Source organism: Saccostrea cucullata, unplaced genomic scaffold (assembly GCF_032062105.1).
Source record: "Saccostrea cucullata isolate Sc308-1 unplaced genomic scaffold, CSIRO_AGI_Scuc_v1 ctg2220, whole genome shotgun sequence".
NCBI lineage: Eukaryota > Metazoa > Mollusca > Bivalvia > Ostreida > Ostreidae > Saccostrea > Saccostrea cuccullata.
This window is the reverse complement of record NW_026934135.1, coordinates 67,615-89,581: the sequence shown is the minus strand read 5'-3', so window position 1 is coordinate 89,581 and position 21,967 is coordinate 67,615. Positions and strand designations below refer to the sequence as shown.

At 34.2% G+C, this 21,967-nt stretch overlaps 1 protein-coding gene across 1 annotated transcript; it reads right to left on the bottom strand.

The window, feature by feature from the left end:
• Positions 1 to 5,272: 5,272 nt before the first annotated feature.
• Positions 5,273 to 18,263, bottom strand: LOC134240007 (uncharacterized). The gene is given in 6 exon segments (XM_062722129.1): positions 5,273 to 6,570; positions 6,573 to 7,293; positions 8,438 to 8,499; positions 10,086 to 10,277; positions 12,916 to 12,966; positions 16,578 to 18,263. Coding segments are annotated over 6 exon segments (3,639 nt in total). The 5' UTR covers positions 18,238 to 18,263; the 3' UTR covers positions 5,273 to 5,617.
• Between the last annotated feature and the right edge of the window lie 3,704 nt (positions 18,264 to 21,967).

Here is a 21,967-nt window from a genome sequence, read left to right as displayed (position 1 = left end):
TATTGCTTACAAAAAATTGTCTCTTTTGAAAAAATTAAAATTTAAAGTAAATCGAAAAACACTCTCACTCATGTATACATCTTTCATAAGACCGCAACTTGAATATGCTTCAGTGGTGTGGGGGTGCTGTCAACAAGGTGATAGTGATAAGTTAGAAAAACTTCAACTTTATGCAGCTAGAATTGTAACAGGGTTAACAACTATAGCTTCCAAAGATTCACTTTATTTTGAAACGGGATGGGAACCGCTTAGTTGTAGAAGACAAGAAGCTAGATTAAAAACAATGTTCAAACTTCATAATAATTTAGTGCCAGAATACTTAATGGACATCCTTCCAAATATGCGCTGTAACACATCTATCTACTCGACAAGAAATTCTCAAAATTATGATATTCCAAAGTGTCGATTACAAACTTATAAGTCTACGTTTATTCCTACTGTAGTTAATGAATGGAACTCCATTCCACTTGAAACTCGAAATTTACAGTCAATGTCAAAATTCAAATCTAAAATTAGTAATAAAAAATCTAGATCTGCCCACCTTCTTACTTTGATTACGGTAACAGAAGACTTAATGTTCTTCAAACCAGACTACGACATAATTGTGTATTAAATAACGACCTTTTTAGATGCAATTTAATATCAAGTCCCTTGAGCACGTGCGGTAAAATTGAGGACACATATCATTATTTTTTCGTATGTCCAAAGTATGTGAATGCTAGAAATGAATTTTTAAATAAATTTTTACAATTTGACAAAATCCACATACTAGATACACATGTCCTATTATGGGGGGTTGAATCACTGAGTACTGCAGAGAATGAACGTCTCTTTTCTTTTGTTCAAACATTTATTAAGCATTCTGGTCGATTTCCTTGCTAATTACTGTACCAATATTAATATATGAATCTGTTCAACTTTATATATTTATACATATATGCAAAATGCATCAATCTGTTTACTTTTGAAAATTCTGAATACTTTATATAGCATGCTTAACTGTGACTATATCAATGTGTAATTTATATGTATAGGGAGAGGGCGTTATAAGTATTCAGTACTTGTGCCCAATCCCTTTGTAATTATATTACAATAAAATATGTTCAAATCAATCAAATCTACTAAAGGTTACATGTAATTTATAGATGCGATATCATAATTCACGTGTTAAGCAAACATTGAAACTACGATTTAGCAAAACGTAAGGAATAACAAATGTATGTAAAACCTATATAAATCATGAACTTAAAAGGTATTTAGTTTAGATTTCTTTCGTCAGTTTCACCATTCGATATACTGAAAATCAATTCAACATTCTTTTCTTCCTCTTCTTTTTGTTTTCTCGTTATAACTTAAGAAAAATAAATGCCTTATAACCAGCTGTTAAATTAGTTTGAATTTCTCGGGATTGAGAAATCAAGGAAATCATGTAAATCTATGTCGAATGTACAGTTGAATTTTAGCAAATTTATCAATGTTCTCCATTATATCACTGTTTACATGTGAGTGTACGTGTCCGCATCGTCGCATAAACAACAATGATCGATCCACAATACCATTACTGTTTTGGAATATACAAGGGGCGGGGCTTACTGGCGGTGAGATTAAAGCGGGGTCAGCTTCACGCATCAGTGCGTAAAGCAGTCCCAAGAAGCGAACGCCGGGTTCGCTCTAGCGGACCCAGAGCTGACCCCGAGCGAACACAGAGCGAACCCGGAGCGCACCCGGAGCGGTCCCAAAATTTCTGAATGCGAACCCGAAGCGGACCCCGAGCGAACCCGGGGTCCGCTCCGGGTTCGCTCTGGTGTTAGGTTGTGTCCGGTCGGTACTGTATGGATACGGTTTTTTTGTGAGGGGATTCCTAACTTCGCAATGCACATGTTCTTATTTTATTGAAAACAAGAGGCCCAGGGGCCACAGCGCTCACCTGAGCACATTGGCTAGGAAAAAGCACATATCAGATCAGAACTGAAAGTTTACTTGGGGGGGGGGGGGGGGGGAGGGGGCTTAAATTTTCACCCCCAAGGGGTTCATGATTTGAACAAACTAGAATCTACACTACCTGAAGATGATTCCATATTAATATCACTAATCATAGCTACTTGAAAAGGTGATTTTAAAAGGTTTCCCTATAAATCCCTATGTAAAACTTTGGTCGGCCATTTTGGCCCCACCCTAGCCCCGGGGGTCATGATTTGAACAAACTTGAATCTACACTACCTGAGGATGATTCCACATGAGTTTCATCTTTCCAGGCCCAGTGGTTCTTTAGAAGAAGATTTTTAAAGATTTTTCCTATATATTCCTATGTAAAACTTGGGTCAGCCATTTTGGCCCCACCCTAGCCCAGCGGGTCATGATTTGAACAAACTTGAATCTGCACTACCTGAGGATGATTCCAGATGAGTTTCATCTTTCCTGGCCCAGTGGTTCTGGAGAAGAAGATCTTTAAAGATTTCTCCTATATATTATATGTAAAACTTGGGTCGGCCATTTTGGCCCCACCCTAGCCCCGGGGGTCATACACTACCTGAGGATGATTCCACATGAATTTCATCTTTCCTGGCCCAGTGGTTCTTGAGAAGAAAATTTTTAAAGATTTTTCCTATCTATTCCTATGTAAAACTTGGGTCGGCCATTTTGGCCCCACCCTAGCCCCGGGGGTCATGATTTGAACAAACTTAAATCTACATTACCTGAGGATGATTCCACTTGAGTTTCATCTTTCCTGGCCCAGTGGTTCTTTAGAAGAAGATTTTTAAAGATTTTTCCTATATATCCCTATGTAAAAACTTGGGTCGGCCATTTTGGCCCCACCCTAGCCCCAGGGCCATGATTTAAACAAACTTGAATCACACTACCTGAGGATGATTCCACATGAGTTTCATCTTTCCTGGCCCAGTGGTTCTTGAGAAGAAGATTTTTTAAAAATGCCATTAATTTTTCTTTTATTCATAATTATCTCCCCTTGGAAAAGGGCGTGGCCCTTCATTTGAACAAACTTGAATCCCCTTTACCCAAGGATGCTTTGTGGCAAGTTTGGTTGAAATTGGCCCAGCCGTTCTTGAGAAGAAGTCGAAAATGTGAAAAGTTTACGGACAGACGGACAGACGGACGCCGGACAAAATGTGATCAGAAAAGCTCACTTGAGCCTTCGGCTCAGGTGAGCTAAAAACGTATTACTTTAAACTAAATAATGATCTAATCTCTCTCTACGTACACGATATTGCAGGTAATGCCCATCCTATTGACTTTTGATTTGTTACGGTCTGCTTAAACTACGCAGTCTGTTTTAAATTGATACCCGATATGTAATAAAATATGCAAAAAAAAACTTCAACCTTACTAAGATTGCCGTCGTCAATGAAGAATTTTGTATATTGATTGTTCGATAAAAGACAACATATGCCCAAATTAAACTTGCATCTTGATAAAAAAAAAAAATCATACATGTACGATCTTTCTGATGTATTATTTTACAAACATTTTCATCTTTATTATTTGATACTTTATTCTCTACTCCTGACAACATGCTAACTTATTGCTCAATCTCTGGCTAGTTATGCGTTTTGAGACAACTGCAAGCAGAATTAAATTGACAGATTATTCTAATAAAATAATGCATCTTGTGTTACCAGAATATTAGAACTTTCAGTGTCAAAAAATGGACATCTTCTTTAGACATGTACTCACAAAGAAAATAGCTCATAATACCTTATATTTATTTTATTGAAAAAATAGTTTTCTCCTAAAAAAAACAATTCATGTCACCTAATTTAATCTGTGCATAAACGTAAAGAATATTAGTTCTGAAGAGACGGGAAATGTGACAAATGGAATGAAGCATGTTTTAACGAAATGAAAATTCCAATTTTAAAAAATATTTAGTATAAAAAGTCCACTTTCAACAGTTATCTTTCATTATCACCCTAGACTCAAAACACTAAGGAACGTTTTAACATTACATCTAAAATTCAGAACAATCCTTTTTACTTCTAGAGGATATATTTAAATCAATAAAGCAAAAATAAATTAACACCAAAACAGTAAATGGTGTAAGTAAAGAACTTTTTTTTTTAAATTTCAACAAGGATGTAGATTTTAATTAACATGATCAACGTACGCGTCAGACAACTTTTCGACGTGATGGACTTTTCTCATCTTGACTACAATTGACATTAACTGTGAATTTCTCATGGCTCTGAATCTCTTTTGGCATAAAAATAGAACTTTCCGTGTAGTTATTTCTCTGTAGCCATTTTAAACATTATCATGGAATTCAATAACTTTATTTAACCTTTCAAGTGATTAAAAGTTTTAAAGAGACAAAGGAAATTGAAGTGAAATATCATCATCATATAACCTAGAAAATTCGAAAAGCCTTTACTTGGTATTTAGGGCGGCTTTGTAGTGAGCGAGGTAACTTTATATTTATCGTTCCAGCGCCTGACGTGACATGAGGTCTTTGTTACCCCACAACTGATGAATGTCATTTTATGCAACTTGGTCTGTCAACATTTGCGTTTCTTTATTATGTTCTTGTATTCCATGTATCGTTTAATCACTTGATACACAGATTCAAAAAAGTAAAACCATTATAAAAAAAAACTTTAAAAGGAAAAAGAAAATGTCAAGTGAAACTTAGTTTGCTTGTAATATCAAGTTAAAGTTCTTTGAATACATATAATAACCTCTAAGTGCAGAGTATTTTTGAAAGATAATAAAGTTTGTCATATTGCATGAAATAAAAAGAGATAATGAACAGTAGTCAGACTGAAAGGTCTATCAAATAATCCAAAATTGGAGAAAAGCAAACACGGACATATAAAACAACAGGATCGGCGGGGTAAACAAAAACAAAGCAAAAAATAAATTATTCACAATTCCCAGTATTTTCAACTGTTTATTATTAAAATAAATGTATTCTTTAAATAACTTGTTAATACATTAAAACTAAGTCATTTATAAATTTCCCAATTATTGTTCCCACTGTTTTTGTTACGGAAATATGGTAGCATAACTTTTTTTTGTTGTTCATTTAATAAATTGTTAGGTTTTACTTGAGGATTGTGTGGTATACTCTTTTTTCAGCTTGGTACTTGTAAAACGAGTAGCTTTTTCAATTGAAACATCTTACATCGAACTGTAAGAATTTTTCTAAAGAGTGACAATGCATACTTTTCATTTAATAATATAATAGGCCTACATGTAGCTATCTTTTTCTCATAAACCTGTAATTTATTTTAAGTGATTGAAATCTTCTCTTGACTTTCTTATTTTTTTAAAATTTATTCTAAATTACATTTGTGTAAATATGCAGTCTCTCAAAATATTAATTGACAATAATAATCTCTATTTATTAAAAGATTGTAAGACATCCTTGCTTTTTTAATAGTTTTCTTCTACAGAAAAACAAAACAACAGAGTGTCTGTAAATTCAGAATGCACAAGGGGACGGAACTATCCAAGATTTAACCCTAATTCATTGTATAAAAATATGTTATATTTACAAACATAGCGAAAGTTTTAACAAGAATTGTGGTAAATCCCAATATATGTACATTGTTAGTTGGTATCAAATTTCTCGCAAATAATCGTCAGTTTGATAAAATCCTGTTTACATATATTTGATTTTCTTTACTTTACCACTGTCAACTTCAGTTACAATGAGGTTATCTGCGGTGTCCATGCACAGACCACATAAATCACCTACATCACAGCTACGAATAAAACGTAGAAATTGTCCGTCCTGGTTTAGGATGTGGAGACAGTCATTATAATGATCTGCAGTCAGGATCTGACTCCGACTGTCTGTTGTGATGCCAAGTGGATCAAAGGATTTCTTGGAAATAGAGGTATGACCCGTTTATTTAAATCTGAGTACACCTTCCTGATTGACTACTATTACTGCACTGGCTTTGCAGTCAGCAACACAGATATCCATGTTTCTGTTTTCAGTGATGTATTTAAAGCAATCAGGGGAATACAAGGGGTCACCTTCACTATCAAACTGAAAGGTTTGTTTTTCAGTAGATCCAGAGTAACGGACAACTTTTGATTGTGTGTCATCGTCACTGATCATAGTAACTAAGAGGTCACCAAAGGAGGAACTGCAAATATAGTAAGGTTTCCACCCCTGTAGTCTTATCACTTCCTGTATCTGTTTATTCTTTACTATGTTTACAGTTCTTGTATCATGGTCAGTATAAACTAGATCTCCACTCCTTGTCACTGCTATGTCACATGGTATGTTCCCTGATTTGGTTTGGATTGTCTTCAGTAGTTGGCCCTGGAGGTTGTAGAGTTTCATGAATTTGTCATCTCCACATGTCCAGATTTCTTCATCACTGAGGCGGGTAACACTGTAAAGTGGATCATACCCAGTGTCAATGGTGATGATGAGCTCAGGTTCATCAATCAGCGGTTGGATTGGAGGACAAGATGCAGCTTCTGGTGTCTTCATTGTGTAGCCATGTTTGTCTGTTGTAATGGACAATGCTGACAGAGAACCAAACATTTGATTGAGCTGGTCCTTGTTTCCGTGATGAGGGGAGAAAATTGGCAAAGAAAATTGACTTTATGAGGTAAATTGATGAATTCAGCATTTCTTGAGATATAAGCAGAGGCTAAGACATCATTGGAGTCAAGTATTTTCTTCAAACCAAGCATTGTATCTTCTACTTCAGAAGTAATCTTTTTCATTTCATTTCCCTGTTTATTCAAAATAGTCAAATGTTTGGTTTTCATCTGATTAATTTCAGATTTCTGTTTGTTGACGATACTGTTTATTTCACGATGCAAGAATTCTCCGTGTTCGGTAACTGCTGTAATCAATGTTTCATATCGCGCTTCCAAGTTTAATTTTTCAGACTGTAAATCCGACTCAATTTCTTTATAAGTAGGATATATTCTTTGCTCAAGCTCTTTAAAATCTCTTTTTAAACTTTCTGTTTTGGAGTTGAGTTTCTTCAGAACATCTGATATATAATGTCCATCGTGTTTACTAGAGATGCAGATAGAACAGGCAGGAATGTCACATTTCTCACAGTAAAGTTCACAATGTTTCTGGGTGTGGTTTGGACAATTTGGGTAGTTAACAGAAGGAGTAGTCTTCCGGTGTTTGTAGGGTACAACAATGTGTCTTACGGATGAATCAGAGAGATGATCCCCTACACAGGCCTTACACAGGTTAATCTGACAAAGTTCACAATGACTCTGTAATGCTGCTGTTTGACACAGGTCACAGACGAGTAAGTCTTGAGCACTGGCTCGTGGGTCCATTTCGTGGGTAAACTGTCATATGATAACATGGATCTGTAAAAATAATGAAAATAAATAAAAAAAAATTTTTCTTTAATGTTAGTCAAATTTATTGAAGAAGGTGGAAAAATGTCTTGACAAAATCGATAAGGAATCGAACAACTTTTTTTTTTACACTTTTAAACTTAAAGGGAATAGTTCCTAAATCCTATTATCTCCTATCTTCTTTCTTTCCTTTTACAATTAAAACATTGTTGTTGTCAGAAAAATTTGAAAATGGATAATTTCGATAACGTCTTACCTGAAACTTCAACATGGCTCCCTTAAACTGTCTGAATGTATGTTAATAATTAACTTCCTTGTCCGTACTTTGAATCTCATCGTACTGCCAGGCCGTACTTTAAATACCTAAATATGTAACTTAAATAACCGTGAAGCACGCAAACTGAGAAAATTATATTATGTCTGGGTATATAGTGAGAAAAAGTTTGGGGTTTTGTTAGGGTCTTATATAGTGTGATACGTGAATACTTTTAGTAGTGCGTTAACCTTGATTCAGTACGAAGAACTAGACATTTATGAAAACATGATAAAAAACATAAGAACATAAGTCCTAATGTTTACCATATGATATGTACATTAGAATACAATATGTTTTTTGATTTATTACCATATGACGAGATATTATATGTGTTCAATATATAGAAAAATATTTTTGCAAAATATTTTTGTACATTAGAATTTCAGCTTTGACTTTGAGTCAGCATTTTGAAACTCATTTTGCTAATGAACACACTAATGAACACACTAATGAACATACTAATAAACATACAATGTGAATATTGATTCGAAAAGAATAAAAGAATGATTTCGAAAGTTATGACCTATCTTTATTTCATATAACCCAATAAAATAAACATTAAAGATAGATCGTTGAGTAACCCATCGGTCGAAATAAGGTTCTCTAGCTGTAAATTATTCAGATTAAGATATTCAAAATTATAACATAGAAACTAAGGTAGCTTTACCGACTGACAAAAATGGCGGATTCTGATTTTTTTTTTCATTCCAGGACACGATATTACTTTCCGTTTCGGTTCTTTTATTCATTCAATAGATATTTTGAAATTTAATTTCTTGGAAAAAACAATTTTCCCTATCGACTCAATTATATTACCCTGAGTCGAGAGAGTTTAACCAAACATGATTTAAAGACAGCCAAATATACTTTTTTATGAACTGCAATTTACAATGTTCATAGAATTACACATAAAAAATCAATAGCAAGATTTGGAGAGATATTAATCGATACACAATATCATGCCAAATTGCAGAATGGCAAGACAAACGATTAGCCTATCAAACTCGAAAGAAACCACCTAACCACAGTTTTGCACCACCAAGTTTAAAAAACAAGGGCAGATATTTGAACGGAGTAAAGAATGTCCTTTTAAAAATCATATATTGTTGGGGTAAAGCACCTCATGATTAAATCAATCCTGCAAAAAATATTTTCTTTATACTTGCACATTTAGCAGTAAAACTGATCATAATCATAGCAAGCTTTGACGTTTAATTGAATTGAGGGAGTATTATCGAGACTCAAATTAAAACCAAGTTATCAAATTTTAAAATTGTAAAATAAACGTGTTCAAGTAGTTTAAATAACATTTAAAACAACAGGAAAAGTACCAAACATTATATCATGCATGCCGTCACAAATTTGTGACCATTTTCGTAGATCACAGAGGAACATATAAAAATGATAATATTCGATATTTGATGCTAGTTTCTATCACTCTAAACGACCCCTATTATAATGTGTTCCTTTAAATAACATTAGTGTTGATAGTTTTGCCTTTGAAATGAATGAATCAAAATATTGTTTAGTAGGCAAGTCATTTTAAGGTTGAAAGGTTTAATTATTGAATTACAATTATATGACATCCCATTGGAAAATAACAAAAATTATTGAAACCACTACTTCTTATAATTAAATAATTATTTTATTTTTTCTCTATTATTTTTATCAGGTTGGTATGTAACGTCAATCCCGCTATTATAGTGGTATGTCACTATTATGGTTAAAATGCGGTATATTTTCAGCCGCGTTTGTCCTCCATTACATCAGATTGCATGCTTGCTGTTTTAAGCGCAAATTATGGACACAAATTGGCACTCTTACATGTTATGAACTTTAATTGTTTTTCTGCTGACGTCTTTGATAATGTTTTGAACATATTTTATTGACAAACATGTCAAAGGGATTGGACACAAGTTCTTGAAACTTAGATAGTCCTCTCCCATACATAAAATATCAAAATCCATACAATAATTACAAATATTTACAAATTCCCAATGATATAGATGAACGTAGAGGAACAAAAACAATAGCTGCTATTATTGCCAAAAATATCAATTAATATTCTGTTGGTTATAACGACGACAAAAACAATAATATCTTAGTTTCAAAAGAGATAGTAAATACAAATAATTGTTAGTTGAAACGATCAGTATCCTGAATAACTTTTTGACCAAAGCCAAATATTCTTTCATTTTCTTGCAAAGATAATGATTCATCTCCCAAAGTAGTGTATGTGCATTTAACATTTTTCACATTTTTAACTACAAGTAACGAATTCAACATTAAATTCCTAGCTTCTAGATATTTTCTACACACAAAGAAAAAATGATGACATATCTCCATTCCTTAAGTTTGATCACTTCTTGTACCTGTTTATTCACTATGTTAACAGTTCTATATCAGGATCAGTATAAACAAAATCTCCATTCTTTGTCACTGCTATGTCAGATGGTGTGTTTACCTGACTTGGTTTGGATTGACTTCAGTAGTTTGCCTTGGAGATTATACATTTTCATGATTTTGACATTTCCACATGTCCAGATGTCTTCATTACTTAGACAAGTAACACTGTATAGAAGTCGATAGCCAGTGTCTATGTTGGTGATGAGCTCTGGTTCATTAAGCAGTGGTTTGACTGGAGGACAGGATACAGCTTCAATATTAATGTGTGTTAATTGTGTAGCCATGTTCATCAGTTGTACATGTAATGGATAATGCTGACAAGTTAAGGTTTTCAGATTTTAAATCCGATGCAATTTCTTCATACGTACAATATATATTTTTTTCTAGTTCTTTCAAATCCTTTTTTAAAATTTCTGTAATGAAACTTGGTTCCTGTTAGATATCTGTTAGTTTATGCCCAAGGTTTTCACCAGAGGAGAGACAGGTAGAACAGACAGGAAAATCACATTTCTCACAGTAAAGTTTACAACGTTTCTGCGTGTGGGATGGACATTTTAGATTTCTACATTAGGAGTAGAAGCTCTGAATTTGTGTGGTACAACCGTGTGTTTTTGTGTTCGATCAGAGATATGCTCCCCTACACAGACCTTACACAGGTTAATCTGACAAATTTCACAATGACTCTGTAATTCAGCGGTTTGAAACAAGTCACAGAGGAGGAGAACTTGAGCTCTGTCAATTGAATGTACCTATGTTTGCAGTTTTTTATCCAAAAAAAAGAAGAAAAAAGAAAAATGACTTTACACCTCATATGAATATAATCAGTATGACCTAGGATTCCTCTTTTAATGCATCAATTAATGTATTATACTGCATTTTAGATCAACTACAAATCGGTAATGTTTTGGTAATGTGTTAAATCTTAACTATTATCTTGTCTCACCTTAGGATCCAAAATGGCCTCCCTGCTAATCCTACATTTTCTACAAACAGCTTCCTAGTGTTTATTCTAGTTTTAACATGTACCTGTTACCACATCAGGTGATTTTAATATCCGACATATCTTTGTCTGTCAATTTAGAGATACAGCCACATTATATTTTATTTATTTATCTTATTCTTTTGATTGATACTATACCCTAATATACTAAACTACCTATATACTAAACTGTATAGGTCCCGGATACTACCCACCCAGAAACTTTATTTTGCTTTATCCGTGGGAAGATGCTCTATCAATAGCACTTCTTCTTTTGTTCCCGTCGCCCGCGTGGCGTAGTTGTTAGAGCGTCTGCTCTAGAGTCCCGAAGTAAGGAGTCATTCCTTACGTCGCGGGATCGAATCCCACTGCGGGACGTGGAGACCGGTCCTTCGGGTGAGACCGTATGAACCGAGTCCCCGTGTCGCAGTAGGTGCTGGCACGAAAAAGATCTCTCACTGCTCAAAGGCCCTGAGTGCCGAGCATAGGACAAAATTTGTAGCCCTCCACCGGCAAGTGGTGGCGTCTCCATATGAGTGAAAAATTCTCAAGAGGGACGTTTAACAATATACAATCAATCAATCAATCTTTTGTTCCCTCGCTTCATGATTTTAAATATTGAAACTTTTATAATATTTGAGAAAATTCTTGCCCTTTTAAAATTAATGATCAAGAGCAAAAATGTTGAAAGCAAGAAAAAAGACTCGTATACCTAAAAGAAATGTATTTATTGAAGTTATCACAACAAGTGAATCAATCGAACATATCTAGTGTATAGGAAGAGTGTCGGCCTGTATTCTGTTAAAGCAAGCACGCTTGAATGTATGTAAAATTTAAATGCCATTCAAGGGCTCTTTCTCAGAGAGGTCAGACGTTTCGATACAGTGTCATCATGGATTATAAGCGGTATATTCCTATGACTAACTACAATGAATGAATTCCTGTTTTACTAGTATCAGAGAAGGCAGAGTCTACGTCTAATTCATTTAGACACAAACAACATCTCCGTAAACTACAGAGTCAGGCTGATCTTAGTACAGATGACCTCAAACAGGTAAAGACACAGACAACATTTCCGTAAACTACAGAGTCAGGCTGAATCTTAGTACAGATGACCTCAAACAGGTAAAGACACAGACAACATCTCCGTAAACTACAGAGTCAGGCTGATCTTAGTACAGACGACCTCAAACAGGTAAAGACACAAACAACACCTCTGTAAACTATTTTTGTATTACAAAATTATCATCATTAGCATGCATGTGTTTTTGACTTTTTATCATTTCCCCTACGTGATGCCATACATTTCATGGTTGAGTAGTTTTGACTAGTGATTTTAGTGCAAAGTAACCAAAATAAACATCTTACCAATTTTCATAAGTTTTGGTCACATAGTCAGAAAATTTCACCATATCATGTTCTTGTGTGTTTCTTTTTCCTTTCAGTATTTACACATAGATCTATGACGGTCTGCTAGCTGCATTTCCTAACTCTAACTAACATGAACTCTATCTCTAACTCAAACAGGTAAAGACAGAAACAACATCTCCGTAAACTACAGAGTCTAGCTGATCTTAGCACAGATGAACTCAAACAGGTAAAGACACAAACAACATCTCCGTAAACTACAGAGTCTGACTGACCTTAGTACAGACCACTTCAAACAGGTAAAGACACAAACAACATCTCCGTTAACTACAGAGTCTGGTTGATCTTAGCACAGATGACCTCAAACAGGTACAGAGAAAATAATAAGATTGAAGCATAACGTACTACAAAGGATATGAAATCGAAGAAGGTTGTAATTGTAAGTAATTTAGATTATTTGTCTTTTATGTATATTTATATTTAATATATATGATCAATTTAATCTGTTCATTTAATTTTCTGGAGTAGAAGAGAAACTCACATCTCATCATAGACAGAAACTCGCTAAAACTCGCCTCACCAAAATCGTGCACTACAAAGAGAAACAATTGCAGTACATTGTTTGTATCCTTTATGGATGAAACTTAATATTATGATGTTGGCAATGCAAAAATTTTTGTTGAAAGTTGAAGCCAATTTTTTTTTATTTGGCAACTAATGTACATTTTTAAACATGGCCGGGAATAAATAGAAACATTGAAAAACAATAACAGAAAACTTAAATTGTAGTAATCTCCCTTGACTATGCTGCAGACATCTTGGAGAACTCTCTGTTTATGTTTTGGCGTTACCTGGAGTATTATGTCATTCACTGCATTCCTGTCAATCAGCAGACATCTACGTACCATAGTCAGACTCGCAGACACACGCAACTCGGGAGGCTTCAAGGTTAACCAGGCTATGTCTTTAACAAATGAGTTTTAAGTGAGTCAGATATTACGGTTGACCATATTTTTACGTCATCTGATCCTTTTCGTTTCATTTAAATGATTAATTACCTAGTGTACAGGGAAATGTTCACCCAATTGACTTTCGCCAGGGTGAATTTACAGAAAAAAAAACATTATTTCTACAACCCTGTTGTGTCTGGGTGATTTTAACATACAGGGCAAAATTGTTTGCAAGTGAAAGAGGAGAAAAATATGATGTGTATAAAAATAGACATGTAAACTATATTGAAAAATTAAACTTTCTGTCTCTGAGTGGATTATAGTGCACAAAAGATAAAGCTTAAATTGCTGATTCCTAGTTAATTTAAAAATGTTTACAGATTTGACAGGGATTTCTCACTAATCATTTTGCGAATCTGATGCAGTTTCTCTACCAGGCATTGATAGACAGCTTATGATGGGGGTGACCAGTGACGATAAAGAGACACTGAACCAGACAGCAAACACGGCCATACATGACTCACCCCTAAAAAAGACACAAAAGATTGTCCAGGTAAAAATCACTACTCACTCCTAAAAAATTACAAAAGATTGACCAAGTCAAATACACCACTCACTCCTAAAAATGATACAAAAGATTGACCAGGTAAAATACATCACTCACTCCTCAAAAAGATATATAAGATTGACCAGGTAAAAAACATCACTCACTCCTCAAAAATATACAAAAAATTGACCAGATAAAATACAGCACTCACTCCTCAAAAAGATACTAAAGATTGACCAGGTAAAATACACCACTCACTCCTGAAAAGGATACAAAATATAGACCAGGTAAAATATTCCACTCACTCCTGAAAACGATACAAAAGATAGATCAGGTAAAATACACCACTCATTCCTCAAAAGGATACAAAAGATTGACCAGGTAAAATAAACCACTCACTCCTCAAAAAGTGGAATGACAGATATATTGATTCTTCACATTTAAACCACAGCAAAGTGTTACTGCCAAACCTTTCCCCCGGCCCATCTAAAGATATAGTTGAGATACATGTACCCCCTTCCCGATCTCCACCTTAAAAGTGGTTCATCTATTCTTCCATGAATCAGATTTAACTCTCTCCCACAGCCGTAATTTTAAAGTGTTTCTTTCTTCCCTACCTCCAGCCTGCCTTAAACTTGCTTCAATGTTTTATGCGATTGGAAATTTGCTTGTCGTATGGAACATTGTAATTTGCATTCTGCGATAGAGTATAACTTGATCCAGATGGCATTATATAACACTGAATTCTTGAAAATGAGAAATACAATGTACTTTTATTGAGCTATGCTTAATTTATCACCTAACTTTGAAAAATGTCTTCGGATTGATATATTAACCGTTGTTTGTTAAGAAATACTTTAAGTCCAGGGCCCACTATAACTTTGTGGAAGCCCTCATAAGGAGAGTAAGAAGCCTAATGAGGCTCAACTCGGGGAGCTGATAATTTATAAAAACAGATAGATAATTCACTATAGTGAAATGATTGATGTTGTCTACAAAATTTGATATGACTTTTTAATATTAAGTTCTACTGACAGTGGACTTATTTAGCTGAAATCCCATGGAACTTAACAAGTATTAAAGATGTGTGTGAAATAAAATGAAAACAACTACAATAAAAAGTTTCTTGAATCAGTTTTCTCATCTTTGTTTTGGGTTACATATACAGACAAACCTTGTTATCTTGCACCCTATGAATCCCAAAGAATCTATGAAGAAACACACAAATAAAGTGGTTACATGTAATTAATTTATCTTTGTCAATTACGATTCTTAAATAAATTATGTTGCAATGGCCGCAGCGAGCTACATATCTGTGAAGGAAAAATAATTTTCAGAACTACGAAGGGTGCAAAGTTACAAGTTCGCAAACTATCTCTATATCTACAGAACCACAATTCAGATTAGAATGAAATTCGGTACACACATAGGCATACAAAAGATCTATAAACAGCATATGCTGAATAAAATTTCTCTCCTTGTTTGTAACGTCACAATGTGAAAATGACGTCACTATTTAGGTCACTTGTGACGAAAATGGTTGTCTCAGTCGAATTCTTTCAACAAACGACAGTACAACATATTGTAATATCTTAGAAATCCCTCTACAGTATCATATGATAATTTGTACACAGTTTATTGAGATAAATAAGTTCCAATAAATTCAATTAATGATTGGATTAATCGTTTTAGTGAAGGAAGGCTGATGGTTAAAAATGATACTTGTCATCTTTCCCAGTGAAAGCAAGTTTGAAAAGATATGTATTTTTAATTAAGCAATTTGCTTTCAAAGACTTCCCATTAGCACTTTGAAAAATAGTTGAATATTTATTTTGAACAATGATATAAGTATTAAATACCTAAGATATCGTTTACTTTAGATTTTAAACATATTAGATATGATAAAAAGGATGCACCCATATTCTATCCACCTTGAATAAAGGTATCTCCTGAGACAAAAGATTTGTGTTTTAATGGTCGCCATGCTTATTTTTGGAAAGGATGTTATTATCCACCCATTCTGTTGCCGAGATATGACTATTTCTTACAAATTAACTGTACTTGTCATAAAAATTAACTCACATGGAAAAAAATATAAAATTCGGAAAAATCTTTTAACTGTTGTGACAGAACGCTACGGAGGGGGTCACGTGACCGCCAATATCACGTGATTTGCGCATGCACAGAACGGTGGTTGATGTGCATTAAAATCGGGGAGGATTAATTTGAAATATAATCAACATTAAAACCAAATATTCTTTCCTGTATGGAAGTTATTCAATTAGTTTGCATACTTTTTGATCACCCCTCGTATTTCAGGATTATTTTTTTTAAAAATTGGACGTCTTTAAAAGCGAAACTCGGAAAGGAAAACACTAAAGCGACAAAATGTAATCTTGCATTTTTTTTTCAACGAAGTTTTTAAATGACAATGGTGTCGTCATTCAGCCTTCAATGTCTTATTTATCCAAATTCAGACTATATAATGCAACAATAATGAACTATTTTGGTGTTGAAATGATTTGTTATTCACCAAAAAAATATCCATATTGACCTCAGCTTCGCCTCAGTCAATAAGAATATTTTCATTTTTCTTGTGAATAACAAACCATATTCAACACCAAAAGAGTATAAAATTATGTAGTAATTTTGGTTACTGGAAAAAATCCTTTCAGAAAAAATATTGTTACCTAAAACATCTTGATTACATATATTTGATTTTCTTCACTTTACCACTGTTACATTCAGCCACAAAGAGATTATCTCTGGCGTCTTCACATAAACCCCATGGAAGCAGGAGGTCACAATTATCTATGTATCGAAGGAACTGTCCATCCTGATCTAGGATGTGGATACAGTGGTTGTTATAGTCTGCTGTCAAGATATGACTCTTGCTGACTGTTGTGATGCCGACTGGATGAAATGATCTCTTGGTAGCAAAAGGATGACCAGTGTATCTAAATCGGAATTCTCCTGCCTGGTCAACCACAACTACTGCTCTGGCATCATAGTCAGCCACACAGATATCCAGGTTTCTGTTCTCACTTATGTATTTGATAAAGAAACCAGATGAATACAGAGGTCTGCCTATATTATCAAACTGAATGGTTTGCTTCTCTGTGGAGTCAGAAAAACGGACAACTTTCGATTGTTTGTTTTCATAACTGTCCATTGTAACCAGAAGGTCACCAGAGGAGGTACTACAGACATAGTAAGGTGTCCATCCCTGCAGTTTGATAACTTCCTGTATCTTTTCATTCGTCACTATGTTTACAGTTCTTTTATCGGGGTCAGTATAAACTAGATCTCCACTCCTTGTCACTGCCATGTCAATTGACCGAGACTTGGTTTTGATTGACTTCAGTAGTTTGCCCTGGAGGTTGTAGAGTTTCATGATTTTGTCTTGTCCACTGGTCCAGATTTCTTCATCATCGATGCAGGTGACACTGTGTAGTGTTTTATACCCAGTGTCTATGGTGGTGATGAGCTCTGGTTCATCAAGCAGTGGTTTAACTGGAGAACAGTATTCAGCTTCTTGTGTCTTCATTGTGTAGCCATGTTCCTCTGTTGTAATGAATAATGCTGATAAAGAACCAAACATTTGATGGAGCTGTTCTGTGTTGATCTGAGGAGGAGAAAATCTTGGAAGTGATACATTGATTTTAGGAGGTAATCTTCTAAATGCAGCATTCCTGGATATGTATGTAAATAGGAGAGATTCGTCATCGGAGTCCAGTAATTCCTTTAGGTAAGTAATGTTCTCTTCTAGCTCAGAAATCATTTGATTTATTTCATTTTCCTTCTCTTTTAGAGCCCTCAGGACCCTAGTTTTTATCTGAGCAATATCACATTTTCTTTTTTTGACAATAATGTCTATTTCACTATGCCATACTTCACCTTGTTTGGAAACAGCTGTTGTCAGTTTCTCACAATGTTTTTCCAGGTCAGCCTTTTCAGTCTTGATATTAGATGCAATTTTTTTATAAGTGGGGAATATGTTTTTTTCTAGTTCTTTTAAATCCTGTCTTAAATGGTTTTTTTCAGAGCTGAGGTTATGAAGAGCATCTGATAAATCGTGTCCTTTATGTTTACCAGAGGAGATACAGGTAGAACAGACAGGAATGTCACATTTTTCACAGTAAAGTTCACAGTGTTTCTGGGTGTGGTTTGGACATTTTGGGTAGTTAGGAGTAGAAGTTCTGTGTTTGTATGGTACAACATTGTGTCTTTTGGATGAATCAGAGAGATGCTCCCCTACACAGGCCTTACACAGGTTTATCTGACAAAGTTCACAATGACTCTGTAATGCAGCTTTTTGACACATGTCACAGAGGAGGAGAACTTGAGCTCTGTCCAGGGGGTCCATCACTGGGGTTTTAGTAAGAAAAAAATCAGATGACCCTATAAAGTAAATAAGAGACATGGATCACTTACAACAGACATTTTTCGCAAATTTTTATAAACAAATCAATGTATGGGTTTTGTTTTGTTAGTTAAAATGTAAGACAGAGTCTGTTTAGAAATAACAGAAAGGATCTATTTGTAGTTTTAAAATGCCAAGTAAACTTTTCTTATGTTTGATGAAATAAATCGAAGAAAATGCTAACAGTTAATAACATCAAAGCAATTTGTATATCATGATCTAAAGTGTCTCTCGCATGCATTTCATCTAATGTATAATACATGTACTAGAATTTAGATTATTAATGACATTTTGAAATGTCTTACAATGTGTTTAATTTTCTAAATGTGATCTTTTCTTACCTCTGAACACAATATGGCTTCTCGATAATCCCGTACAATACAATTCACTTGCTTGTCTTTAGTCTAAATGTGTACCTGGTAACATGGTCATGTGATTTAAATACCTGAGATATCTATACACTTGTATCAGCCGTTGTAAAGACGAATAACGACCCCCATCGAATAATGACTGGGGTACACCCGTAGAAAAAAAAGTGTAGAAAGAGCCCTAGGGGTCGTTATTTTATATAATACTCCTATGAAAAATTGACCCCAGTGAAAAATTACCGCAGTTAAAGTGATATTAAATTTATAACAAGTGAAAGGAAAAAAATAAAGTTCTAACTACGTTGCGTATGACCTTAATGGATGACAGGACGTCTCGATGCTGTATATTTTTATACGTTCCATCCAATACAAGCAGACTCTCACTATATGATTAAAGATATTTTAAGTCTTTGCAAATACAAACTCTTTTTATACCTGTACCCCCCCCCCCAAAAAAAAGAAAGAAATGAAAAGCAAAAATATATATAGGATCTCCCATGTTTTGTGGTTTGATATGATTTTTATCCAACGAGTTGTGTGTTTTCTATCCCCCAGCCTTGGCGAGGGTATATAAAACACACAACGAGTTGGATAAAAATCATATCAAATCACAAACCATGGGAGATTCTTTTTATCACATATTTTTGTTCACTATAAATGTGTATTTTGTCGTTATTTCTAATTCAAAGTTCCTTTTCGGTTATCTCGGACCAAATAACGTAAAAAATAAAGTCACGCTGTATGAAATAGTTTGTACAAATATAAAAGAAAGTAAATATTTCAGCGCTTATTTTTTTCTAATTCATAAATGAAACCTTGTACAATTACATCAAATAAAGTGAAATTTGACAAATTAAGTTATTCTCTCCATCATACACATGTATTTGTTTATTTACATTACATCATGCGGCGTAGGAATACATAGTGTTGCTACGAAAACGATATCACATGGGCTATATCAACGGGATAAAGGGGAAAATATGTGATAAATATATAATTCTTTTCATAATACTGAAAGAGGATCTAGATAAAATATTGAAATGAAGTTAAGCCTTAACACATTACTATCATATCATAATTTATCATTATTAAAGAATACTTTTATTGTAATGGAGGTATGCATTTAAGTATTGTGGCAAAGTAACAGCTGAAAATGAGTAGAATAGTAGATTATTTTAAGGCTATTTTTAGTTCCTCCTTATGGAACAATAAAGGTAGGGTAGTTTTTTTGTTGCTTTCGTTGATACTCGACTTCCTCCTAGATAAGTAAAGGTAGATTATTTTCAGCAATAAATAGTAAGTCAACAAACGACTCAAGTTACTGAAGTCTGAGTCTGAGGAGTCGACTAGAGGTAAGGACATAAGTTCGGAACACGCAGTGGTATTTCTAAAGGTGTCCTCCGATGTGACCTTTTATTGCAGTGCTATCATCTCAACTTCATGTAAACCAAACAAGAAACTAGAGGTACTGTGAGCAATGAGCTCACTAAATATTACCCCCGCCTCTCATCAATATAATGGCAGTATCCATTTTTTGCACTGGAAAATCCAAATTATGTGGCAGATCAAAAAGTTAAATAGGAGGTTACAATGGCAATATTTGATAAAGATTCCGTGAAAGTTTCATTAAATTTCCTTCAGTGGTATGAGAGGATTTGCGGATAAGATATGCGGCGTACAGAGACGGACGGACGGGCATACCGATTACTATTAACCTTCCCACTTTTCAAGCGGGGGTATAATAATATAGGTCTTCAGCAGGTATCTTCTAAGGTTAATGATTTTTACCGTTGATAAACATGTCCGAGCTGCAAAAAACGGTTTTGAAATAAAAATCTTGCGATGTTCATTTTACTTTGTTGGAATATTTGTGTCACTCATAAGCCATTTGTTGACGTATAAAATGTCCGGAGCAAAACAAAGTAAATATTGATTTAGCCATGAATAAACATATTGTATACTTAATAAAAGGGACAGTTCATAATTTTGAATACTTAACAAAGCACTGTCTTAGGAGATTCATGTAAGCATATTGCAAAATAGCAGATAATAATATTTTATACACTGAAAAAACATTCCGATCCTCAGGTTATGAAAATCAAGCATTAACTAATTGAAAATGCTTACAAAAATGTCTCTGAGTTTTCAAAGTAACACATTTTTACCAAGAAGGATATGAAAATAACGAACAGTATTCAATCTCAACGTCCATTAAACAAATATACAAAATAAGAGCAAAGCAAACACGGACCTCCGAAACATCAGAGGTTGGATCAGGTGCCATGGAGGAGTGAGCATCCCCTGCCGACCGGTCACACCTGCCGTGTGCTCGTTGTCATAATCAGGAAATAACGGAAAAAATCCGTGGTCAATTCAGTGTATAAATAATGGACTAACAATTGGTATGAAAACGTCAGTCAGCATTTCATTCAATGATAAATTGTATTTGCCGACGAGGTCATTGTATCGACCATAGAATTTACGAAATGATGACTTTAAACAAGACTGTTCATATTCTTGTTTCATCAACTTGCTTGTCAATAATTTACCTCGTTTAAGAAATTGTTCATACGTAGAGCATGCTCTTGCGTATCGAATCAACTGAGATATAAATACTCCGTATGCAGGTGATGAAGGTATATTGCTGCATAAGTAAGGGAAGTTGACGATAGAAAAGTTAAAGTCATCACGTTTATCATATTGCTTGGTTGTAAGATAACCATTTGTGTCTTTTTCAAGTAAAATATCCAAGTATGAAGCAGAAGTGTCGGACTCTGTGGTATCTTTTATCTCAAGCTCACCAGGATATATCGTGTCGACGTAGGAATGGAAATTATCATTATTAATTGACAATACGTCGTCGATATATCTAAATGTCGAGTTGAAGGCCACAGCAAGTGTTTTCTTCTTTTCACGCAAAAGATTTTGCATAAATTCTAATTATACTTCTTCAAACCTAATCTTTCAAGTTAATCATATTATATAGAGAAAATAAGTAAATTTCAAATATATTTTCCAGAATTTGGAATAAAAACACCTGCTATGCATTTTCCAATTCCAACTTTATCAATTAACACATTTTTAAAGTAATAATCATAGGTATCCATTCTTTTAAAGACATTTCAAAATTTTTATACAAATAATGTACTTAATTTCTTTTATTTAACTATTGTTCGATACAATGACGTGTGAGCAACTACATTTTATCATAATAATTATTTCTAATATAGATGATTGTTTTATGAGAATAAATGATTAACTGAAATTTACTTATCACAGAGCACATTGGAAAATTTAATTACGAA